Source organism: Xiphophorus couchianus, chromosome 5, assembly GCF_001444195.1.
Source record: "Xiphophorus couchianus chromosome 5, X_couchianus-1.0, whole genome shotgun sequence".
NCBI lineage: Eukaryota > Metazoa > Chordata > Actinopteri > Cyprinodontiformes > Poeciliidae > Xiphophorus > Xiphophorus couchianus.
Genome location: NC_040232.1, coordinates 3,418,522 through 3,429,919, shown reverse-complemented (window position 1 = coordinate 3,429,919; position 11,398 = coordinate 3,418,522). Strand labels below are relative to the sequence as shown.

At 40.5% G+C, this 11,398-nt stretch overlaps 1 protein-coding gene across 1 annotated transcript; it reads left to right on the top strand.

The window, feature by feature from the left end:
* The first annotated feature begins 1,399 nt into the window (after positions 1 to 1,399).
* Positions 1,400 to 7,030, top strand: LOC114144963 (sialic acid-binding Ig-like lectin 10). The gene is made up of 8 exons (XM_028018235.1): positions 1,400 to 1,931; positions 3,184 to 3,807; positions 3,915 to 4,175; positions 5,224 to 5,546; positions 5,600 to 5,678; positions 5,773 to 5,830; positions 5,935 to 6,083; positions 6,420 to 7,030. The coding sequence occupies exons 1-8, from the start codon at positions 1,880 to 1,882 to the stop codon at positions 6,563 to 6,565; spliced, it is 1,692 nt and encodes a 563-aa protein (XP_027874036.1). The 5' UTR covers positions 1,400 to 1,879; the 3' UTR covers positions 6,566 to 7,030.
* The last annotated feature ends 4,368 nt before the right edge of the window (positions 7,031 to 11,398 follow it).

Below are 11,398 nucleotides of genomic sequence, written 5' to 3'. Positions count from 1 at the left end.
ATGGTGACCATTCAGGGGGTAAAATATTATTATTTCTACCTGAACAGGCAGCAGATTCATGTTTAGGCTGAAAGTATCAATTAGAAAAGTTACATTTATGATAAACATCATTCTAATTCCAATGAAACCATCATAAATGGATTAAATTATTTATTTTCCCCTAGAAATCTTGGAAATATGCAGAGAAATGAGAATCTGCTGCTAAACTCAGCAAATCAGGTCAGAGTTCCTGTTTTCACCGTAAGTTACAGACTTTAGTTCTGCTCTGTTTCAACCGTTAGTTTAGTTTAGTTTAGTTTAGTTACATCAGTAACTCCATGAACTGCAGCTGCTTCCTCTCTGAAGGACGTCACATTAACAGAAATGTTAATCATCTGAAGGTCAGTGGATTCAGTCACTTGATGCCAGTTAATGGAAACAGGAAGGGAATCAGTTTTCACAAATTGCTGTCATGTGATGCAGAAACAGGGAGGTTTTCTGTGTGGAGCTGCAGTCAGATGTGGTTCCCTCTCTGTTCCTCCATCTCTGATGTCTCTGCTGCTCTGCTGACCTTGTTGACCTGACGACGTGTTTTCTAGCAGCCATTAGTTTCCCTGCAGCTCTGACTGTCCTCCTCTCTGTGGCAGGTACTGCATGGATACTGCTGCTTCTGGATCAGGAATTGAGTGAAAACCCAGAATGAGAATCAATCTGTTTCAGTCTCAGTTTATCCTGGAGACACACATTTCTTTGCTCTGGAAGGATTCAGCGAGTTTCCGTCTCCATCAGTCTGAGTTCACTCAGCTGTCCTCCATCATCTTTAGAGACGTTATAATATTAATGTGTTCATGTTTTCTCTTCTCTGCTTCAACAGATAATCCAGAACTTAACATTAAGAGATTCAGCTGCAGCTTTAGTCCTTCCAGCAGGTTCCAGCCCCATCATGAGGAGAGCACAAGAGAATCACGATGCCACCAGTGCAGAGCTTGCTCAGAAAAATGAAGTAATCTTAAAAACACACTAAAGACAGAGTGAAATTCTGCAGGAAGAGGGAGAATGAACAGCAGAGGACTGGAGCAAAGCTGTTTTCTCTTCAGGTTGAGGGAATCCTGATCCAGTCTGTTTGGACCTTCAGCTGCAACTCAAAGAACTGCCACAGACAGATGGACCATCTCTTCTTCCAACAGTTCAGCAGCAGCTCAGTGTTTTTCCTGAATGATAACCAGAACGTTAAAATGCTGCAGCTGCAGTCAGGAATCTCCTCACATCAGATCTGATGATAAACGGATCAGCGCCGATAGGAGGGAACGGGTCAGCATAAAGAACCACAGGGTGATAGAGACAGGAGGAAATGTTGACTCTGCAGGTTTTATTTTAATAAAAGCTTTTTGACTTAAAGATTTGGAGCTAGCTTTTTTATTTTACCGTAGAAGCAAATAAAATCTAAAAATGTTGATCCATCAAACACATTTAAACATTATTGTAGGTCAAGTCCAAGAAAGTTAAAACAAGTCTAAATACAAACTAAAAATTTTCCACTTGTGGTTTCAGATGCTCTTTGTGATGCACACACCTTCATGCAGACCACAACAAAACCCAGAATCACTTCATCGATCAGGCTGGGTCGCTGCAAAGTGGGCGTCAAAGTTTCCTCTGCTGGCAGGAAACAAGTCTGTGCCGATTTTCCTGAGAAGTCAATCAGACTGCTGGAGTTTTGAACATGATGGTTTCTCATCACGACATCTAGACAAAGATCACAGAGATTTCACAGTCATTTCCCTTTCAAACCACAAACCTGTTGAATATTTAACATCCAGAGTCCTTCAGAGCTGTAAGTGGGACAGGTGTGGAAACAAGCCGACCTGCAGACGTCCAGTTGAGCTGAAATGTGTCAGGAGTCATGAGTTTCTCCACCGCTCTCAGTGGACTCCTGCTGCTGCTCTCCGGGTCAGGTACTGCACGGACACATCTTTACCAAAACCACACACAGAAATATAACATCTAGAAACACAGACTATAAATGTTGGCTCTGATTCATCTGAGCAAAATCTGAAGAAAACAGAAAAACTTAATATTTCAATATATTATACTTAATATAATATTTATTAATGTTTTTGAGTACAGATAATACAAAGAACAAACTTTATTATTAACAAAAATTCAGGTCCATCCATCCATCCATCCGTCCATCCAATTCAAAATAGATTTCTTCCTTTAAAATCAGATTTTACTTAAATCCAGAAACACAGACAGAACTACACTACAAAAACACAAAATCTTACCAAGTAATTTTTCTTTAGTTTTTTGAGCAAATATCTGAAATAATTTCTTAATATTAATTTAAAGAATTGCTAGTCCCACAGCAAAACTTTTCCATGTTACAGATTAAATAATCTGCCAGGAGAACCAGAACTTTTTCATCAGTATTGAGGAGTTATTAGCTTAAAACAAGCCTCCATTGCTGAGAAGTTACTTGTAGGTTATATTTGTCTACTTGGTGAGATTTTGAGTTTTTGCAGTGTTTCTTGTGTTGATAAATTATTTCAGTTTTGTGTTTCGGTGTGTTTGCTGTGACCATGAAGCTTCCTGTTAGCAGTGAGCTAAGTCTTATCTGTTGTAAACATCGGCAGCCTCCCACACATCAAGGTTGGTTTGTCTGACGTTTAGCTCTGCAGCCACTACACCGCAGGCTGAAGAGACAGGAAATCGGGTCAGAACCCGACTCTGCCAGCTCACAAACCTCCATCGTGTCTCTGCGCTCTGAGCCCATACTGGAGCAGATGGAGACGAGCTGGATGGATAACTTGGGATCGTCTCAGTGCTCGGACTCATTCAGCTCCATTTCCTTCAGGATCCAAAAGTCCGAACGTCAGAATGAGTCGATCAGAACCAAACATCGGATCAAACACGTTATCATTTAGCTCAGGTGCAACTGATCAGTGAAGAAGAAACTCATTAGTTCACAATGCAGATCTTGGTGCAGATAAACAATCAGTGGGAAACGATTTCTCTAAAATGATTGGAGCAAAGAAAACTGAACTATTTTAACTCTATCAGAGTCAATAAAACATCCAGATTCAGAAAAACTGGAGGCTGAAACTGGGGAGGAGGGCTGGAGGTGAAGTCTGCTGGGAGATCCTCTGGTTGACTAAATGTTACCTAAAGCTGGTTCTGATGATCGGGTCCTGATGTTCTGTGTTTCAGCGGTCCAGAGCCAGAGGACCTGGGCAGTGATCTACTCTCAGACTCAGATCTGTGCAGTGGAAGGATCATCTGTGACCATCAGCTGCAGATTCTCTTCTCCAACCAGAGGAAACCAAGATGCTCTTCTAGAAACTCTGTGGTTCCTTAACGACCGTCCTGTGGATCTGAGGTCAGACCCAGACTCTAGAGGTCGGGTTCAGACTCTCTGTGGTCCGACTGCCTGCGCTCTGACACTCACAGACCTGAGAGAGAGCGACTCGGGTCGGTACCGGTTCTGGTTCAGAACAAACCGTGGAAGTTATTCTGGTTCTCCTGGAGTCTCTCTGACTGTTACAGGTGACTTTTCACTGACGCGTGTCTTTAAGAGGATTTCTGGATCCTCATGGTTTCTGTGTTCAGCTCTGCAGGTGAAGGTTCTGAAGTCAGAGCGGAGAGAAAGTTTCACCAGAGCAGATCTGAAATGTCTCAGCAGCTGCCGGCCTGATCATCAGTCCTACATCTGGATCAGAAACAGGCGGGAAATCCTGAAGGAAATGTCTCCTTCTGTTTCAGTCTCTGTTCATCCTGCAGACACATACTCCTGCTCTCTGAAAGGAAACCAGGAGTTTCCGTCTCCATCAGTCTGTGAGTTCACTCAGCTGTCTCCATCATCAGCTAATCTGATATGATTCTTTATCGTTCTCTGCTGTTAATAACAAACACATTCAGTGGCTTCATGTTTCCCCCTGCAGATCCTCCTCTTCCTCCCTCCGTCTCAGTCAGTCCCTCTGCTGAGGTCGAGGAGGGAAGTTCAGTGACTCTGACCTGCAGCAGCGATGCTAACCCAGCAGCTAGCTACTCCTGGTACAAGGACAGCATCACCAGTTCTCCCAGTAAAGACTCCCAACTGGTCTTCAGCTCCATCCAGTCCTCTGACTCTGGACTGTTTATCTGTAAAGCTGAAAACCAGCTGGGCTGGAAATGGTCTGAATTCAAACTGATTGATGTTAAATGTGAGTAAAGCTGATCTGATTTGTTCATCTCTGGTGATTTTTACATTAGCACTGGGGTCAGAGGTCACCAAGCGAGGCTGAGTCGCTTCAGGCCAGTCGGCCTTTCAGGTTGATGCAGTGATGTTAGGCTTGTTCAATGAGACTTTAATCATATACTCAGACATGATGTGTTTGGTTGATTGGAAAACTATTTTAAATATAATTTATAAAAACATTATTCTGTTAATTGGGAAGCAAAGGAAAATGAAACCTTTGCTTCTGAGCGAGAGCATAGAGCTGCAACGCATAGATTGTGCCTTACAGACAAACTCATATTTTCTGCTTTGGCAGCTCATCAACATTTTCTAAACTTTTTGAAAACTATAAATGATCATCAGTTGATTCCTTTGTTTAATAAATAGGAACATTTAGGAATACAGACTGTTTGTTCCTGTCAGTGTCCATGTTTTACAGTAAATGTATAATGTTGCACATACAGTATGTCTCAGTAACATTCATAATCTAAATGAGACTGATCAGGATAAACAAGGAACCAGTTTGGGATCAGATTCTGAATTTTCTGATTTCAAACAGAGATATAGAACATGAAGATCTGGTCATTTGGATGCTGAGACATTTTAGGTGTTGCAGCTGTTAGATGCAGTTAGTCAGTGTGACGCACATCACTGCTCATTAAAACCCGTCTGATTTCTGCCAGGACAGGTCAGTCAAATCTATCATATTACACTACAAGCCTTGAATATTTTTCATTTAGATGTTTTAGTGCTAATTGGAGTGAAACAAATAAACCTAACCCTAATAATCTGACTGGAAAGTATTCCTGCAGACTTCAGTGCCTCTGATCATAAAGTGCTTGTCAGGTTTTCTTTTCACCAGTATGTTGATGGTGGATGTTGTGAAATCCAAAGGACTGAATGCCTGTTGGCTTCAAGATGTCTAATTATTCTCATGTCTGCTACTCGCTTTCTGCTGCAAGGATTAGATCTGCTGCTCAGATCTAATCTAAGAAATGTATGTTTTTAAAAAATTTTTTCTTCTCTTCCTGCAGATCCTCTTCTTCCTCCGTCCGTCTCAGTCAGTCCCTCTGCTGAGGTCGAGGAGGGAAGTTCAGTGACTCTGACCTGCAGCAGCGATGCTAACCCAGCAGCTAGCTACTCCTGGTACAAGGAGGATGAAGAGTCTCCCAACGCTTCAGGACAGAGCTTCACCATCACTGACGTCAGACCTGCACACAGTGGAAATTATTCCTGTAAAGCTGAAAACATCAGAGGAAGTCAGAGCTCCACCGTTCACCTGGAGGTCAAAGGTCATCTTCAGCTTCCTGTGGTTTCTCCAGAACCAGAGCAGAACTCTGATCCAAATGGTCTAAATGTAATGTGAAAACCTCCATCATGTTTTAGGTAACTGAGAGTTTTCTTGTTCAGGATCCAGATCTGCAGCTGCTGCAGGAAGTGCAGCTGTTCTACTTCCTGTCGTTTTCCTCTCTGTGTGTCTGTGGATCTGGTGAGCGGTTCTGATCCATTAATGATCAATAAACTCATTCAGTCATGTCAAACTAAGCATGTTCAGTCCTCTACTCTTCATCAATCCTCCACAGCAGGAAGAAGAGGAGCTCCAAAGAACCAGCTGAGCTCGGAGCAGACGACCTGCAGCAGGTGAGGACGCTCGGCTTCCTGAGGGACCAAACAGCCACTGGTTTGGACTCTTTGTTCTCGGGTAAAAACCTTTTCTCTGCTAACATGTCCATCATTCTGTTCAGGAGGATCCAGAGCAGCAGGATGAGCTTCAGTACGCCAGCGTCCGCTTCATCAGGACGCAGCCAGACGGAGCAGCTCAGAGTCCCAGAGGAACCCAGAGTTACCGAGACGCTGCTGCTGCTGGGCTGCAGAGAGTCACGTTCACCCCAAGGTGAGCCGCTGCTCACACCGAGACGTCTGCACCACCCAGACTCAGCTGCTGCTGGAGTCACTTCACTGAGAGACTTTAACTGGACCGCTCTAACTTCACATCCATCCAGTTCATTTAAGCAGAAATAAAGACAAACTGATCCAGGTTAGAAATAAACAGTTCAGTCAGAAGTGTCTAGTGATAAAAAGCTGCAGTTTATTATTCTAAAGACAAACTGATCCAGGTTTTATTCAGAAACAGTCAGACGACTCCAAACTGACCTGAGTTATAAAACATTTGATCTGATTTCTCCTGCTGCCTGTTCAGAGTCTCCTGTTTTCTCTCCATCTCTCCCAGATCCAGACATGATGACACCAGAGAGGATCCAGCCGCACTTTACAGCACTGTCAACAAACACAGCAACTGACAACAGCAACGACTCTACCCATGATTATATTTTCCTTTTAGTTTCTATATGTTGTATCTCTGAACTGTCAAAGTAATAATGATTAATATCCATCCGTCCATTTTCTTACAGCCTTGTCCCTCGTGGGGTCAGGAGTCTCTCCAGCGAGAGGCGGGGTCACCTGGACAGGTCGCCCCTTAATGATTAATAGTAATTAAAATTAATGTACATATAGAAATATAAACATACATATTCATTGATAACAATGGGGATAATTTGTAGGATATTTTATTCAATTGTGTAATTCTGCTGTTTGGCCACCAGATGTCAGAATCAGAAATGATTTTTATTTCTTAAAGCTGCTCAGGTTGAAAAATCAGGCTGGTGAAAGTTAACATTGCTATAATTATAATAACCAAATAATCACCATAAAAATGTGAAAAGCATCTTAATAAATTTGAGCAAAACAAAATAACATCTGCTTGAGATAAATATGACTCTGATGAGAGGCTCTGTTGTTTCCTGTAATTGTTTTTTTTAGCCTGTCAGGAGAAAACGATGGGCGATAATTATTAAAACTCATATTTTCACTCCACACTAAACAGCGTTTTTAATAGAAAGCTAAATATTTAGTTTAACTACATTTGATTCAAGCAAGTACAACATATGAAAACAGAAATATACAAAAATAATTCCTGTTCTAACAGAACCAGGGTGAGTTCTGGTTCTGGATTGAAGCCTCGTTAGGATCCAGACGGGCCGCCGAACGGTTAGAGCCGGCCCTGTCTGTCTGAGACCGCAGCCATCATCTTCCTCGTTCTTCATCAGGCGTCTGACTGAAGACGAGTCGACACAGATCGTTAGTTACCTGTGTTATTATGGGATGGGTGGTGGAAATGGTTCTTCAGTACCAGGATCTCAGATCCAATTTGTTTGTGAAAAGACTCAAAGATCAGAACTGTTCTGCTGATCATCTCTGACCCACAGCAGAGACATCGTCTGTCCAGATCAACCAGAATCTGACCTGCAAACGGACCTCATCTGGACCTCATCTGGACCTCTCTGGACCCAGAACATTTAAATCAGCTTCAGGTTTAAGTCTGAACTTAAGATTTCTGTCTGCAGAGGTCACAACTGTAAATTACATAAATATACAATTTAATACTTCAGTAGATCACAAGATGGAGCCAGTTTACTGTTAATAACACTAACAATCAAACTTTTACTCAATTATTAACATAAACACTCATTAAAGGAAAACATTTGAGATAAAAAGTGATTTACTGTAAACTCTGAGTTTATAAGAAATAAAACCTGTTCAGTTTCAGTCAGTTTTGTAGAGAATCGTCTCCTCAGGTTCAGGTTTACTGAAGTTTGTTCTGGTAAATGTTCACATCAAGTCAAGTTCACCTTTAGACACTGAAGCAAAGATTTTTATTTCATTTAACAGAAATCTTGTCTCTGTGACAGGATCAGGGAAAACGATGCTTCCTGTCAGGTTCCTCTTCACTTCCTAAGCTGCTGACGACATCAGGAAGTTCATTTAGAGATGAATTGTAAATTTAGTGTTTAACAGAGAAATTACAGCTTCTGCTGTTTCTTCTCATAAGAGCAGTTTGATAAAGTGACATTTAAATACAGTGGTTTCTGAAATGTTGGTGAAAACTTTAATCACTGACATGAAAAGCAGAATGAATGTAAACTATTTCACTAAGTTTATTAATTCAGTCAAAAAGTCTCATTTGTTACTGTAGAATCTGAAGTTTTCATAAATAAAAACAATAACTGAATATTCTGTCCTGAAAGGAAGATTATTTCTTTCTGTGTTCTTTAAGGAATGCTGCAGGTATTTTGCTGCTTAAGTAATATTTAAAAGTGAGTTTTTGAAAAGTGGTTTCATTCTGAGTTGTTAAAGGGTTTGACCTGGAACCTGCACCCATCCTGTTGTCTCCTTGCCATCCTCAATTTCCATTTGCATGATTTGTTCCTGTTTCTACCAAAAACATAATGAATAGTCTGGTGCTTTGTAAACAAAATTATTCTTTAAACTGCTAAACGGGTTTAGTTGAGACCAGAGGCTTCATAATTCCTTTTATCTTGTAGTTTCTGTTTATTTATGATATTTTAGATGTTTTCCAGTGTTAAATGTTCATTAGAATTTAAAGGGATTCTTCCCTCCGGTCCTCCAGTCAGCAGCTTCTTTCTTCCCAGTTGGGTTTTTAAAGTTTGATCTTTGAGAAACTGTTCTTTCATTATTATGCTCTAGCCATCGTATTAGCTGAAAATGGTCTCTTTACCGTGTATGGCAATAACTTCTGGGACAATTTAACATCCAGCAAAAGTTATGGTGACAGTAGTCAACATAAATTTCTGGGACAATAAATTGTCCCAGAAATTATTGCCATAAACGATAATATTGTTTTCAAACCATTGTGAACTAATATAGTGGCCATAGCATAATGATGCAAAAACACATTCTCAAAGATCAATGAACTTTAAATTCTAATGAGAACATATAATACTAGAACCGGAAGACATTTTAAATGTCCAAAATAAATGTAGCTCTTCTTCCCTTCAGGCCTCCACTCAGCAGCTTCTTTCTGCTCAGTTGGATTTTTATTTTCCATCATAACAACATAATAAATGTTGATGAAAATAATTCATCTGAGTTCCTGTTTCTCCTTTTTATTTGTGTCTGAGCAGCGGGAGAGTTCATCAGCAGCTTGATGGACTTGGACTCCAGTACAGTCGGTAACGAGCCGATCGGGTCGCCGGTGTGTCGCTACGACTCGCTCATCTGAGGCGCCGTTGCTGGGGGAGATTTGAGCTCAAGCAGCCTGAAAACGGCCTCATCTGTTCAGTCTGAGTCGCTACGTCACACTGAGCCGATGGAACAGAGGAGACGCAGCGAGCTTCTCCTGCTGGGCAGATCTGAGAGAAGACGATGAGGATTTAACTAGACCGTCCTGATGAGAAGCTGCTTTCGGACCCAGACAAACTACATCCATCCAACCTGGTTCCCTTCATCCATCCATAAAACCTGGTTCCCTTCATCCATCCATAAAACCAACCTGGTTCCCTTCATCCATCCATAAAACCAACCTGGTTCCCTCCCTTCATCCATCCATCCAACCTGGTTCCCTTCATCCATCCATAAAACCAACCTGGTTCCCTCCCTTCATCCATCCATCCAACCTGGTTCCCTTCATCCATCCATAAAACCAACCTGGTTCCCTCCCTTCATCCATCCATCCAACCTGGTTCCCTTCCATTCCTGGGAATTACGTGACCATTTTGATTTCTTTACAGGGATGTTCTCACAATCTGTTAAAATAAAAATGAATAAAACCAGAAAATCCTTTTAGTTTCTTTGAATGTGGAGATTTGACATGAAGATTCTTGTGAGATGACAGAAAAAGAGACAATATTAAAAATCGGGGACAGTTTTATCCCCAATGTTTACGATTGTCCAGGATGTTTAGCGTTGTCCCTAATTTTTTATTTTACCTCTGTGTTTAGCCATTACACTGTGGTCATCATTATCTGATGTTTAACAGTCAGTGTTATTGTTGCTGCTTAATGCCATCCAGGATGTTTAACTTTATCGCCGACGTTCAGCATTTAATTTCCAGGATAATTAACATTGACCCAGCTTTTTTATTTTTAAATGAAGAATAATGCTCAACGTTATCCTTGATGTTTAACATTATTGCCAATGTTTATCAGATCTCAAACTTCATCTCCAGAAAAGTTTCCCTTCGCTTTAAACATTGGTGATAAAGTAAAACATTATAGTTGTACTTTGGCAAGGACTTGGTAATTACTCTGTTGCTCTATGTCCGATTCTTATTTAAATGTCATTATTACTATTATTATGTATCCTTAGATTTGCTTGTCTAATTTATTTGTTAGCTCTTCAGCACGGTATATTGAACAGGAACATGAATATTATAACATGGCTTTAATTACAAATTTTTGATAATTAAGGCATTGTGAATAAGTCATTAAATTGAGATAAGGTATAGGATTAAATAAATGTTCTTCCTACTGGTAAGCTAGTTATTTTGTTCTTGGTTTTATACACATGATTTTTTTCTGTCCTACACATTGCTTGTTTTTAAAGACCTGTTTGAAATGAATCAAATATTTGTTAGTTTGAGTAAGCTAGCAGCACTTACAGCATAGTGCTGCTGTAACTGTTTGTGTGCTAGAAGTGAGCTAAAGTGGAATAATTTATTTGTGTCAGGTTGTAAATATTTATTTTGAAGCAGGTCAAAGATAATTCAGTGTAATTAATGGAGATGCTCATTGTTCTCATATCTTGTCTCGTCAAAGAAAACACAGATTCATTACTTACTGTGCTAAATGGAGCATGTTGGCTCTGTTTAGCATTATGTGAGATGTTTAAGCTGTGTAATAGGGCTGTAGTATTACCGTATATCATTTCAGGCGCACAGTGACCTGCGCAGTTCGGTGGCTGCGCTGCATTTGATAACAGACACAACGTGTTAATGCGCTAAAAGGTTTGCGGTTATCTGTCTTTGTGTTTTATTTAATTTCAATAAAAACTTGTTTTCCCCTGTCTGATACTGTTTTATTCTTACAAACACCTCTGTGTTTAAAATATTTTCTAAAAGGATTAGTGTATAAAAACTGCGATAACTTTTCATTTTAAACGGATAGGATATTCTGATGAAGGAAGTGATATTTTTGTGGTTTTGTCGTGTATATAAATTATTCCGATCACATGCTAAGCATAACTCCTAAGCTTCGGTCTCGTCCCTCAAATAATGTTATCCAATAATTACGGTAGAAGTTTTAGACGGGTAGCACCGACAGATAGACAGCCATCTATCCGTGCTACGGTAGGAAAATCTGACGAGGTAGCACAGATAGTCAGAACACCGCCTCGGTTTACCTGTCAGTGGTC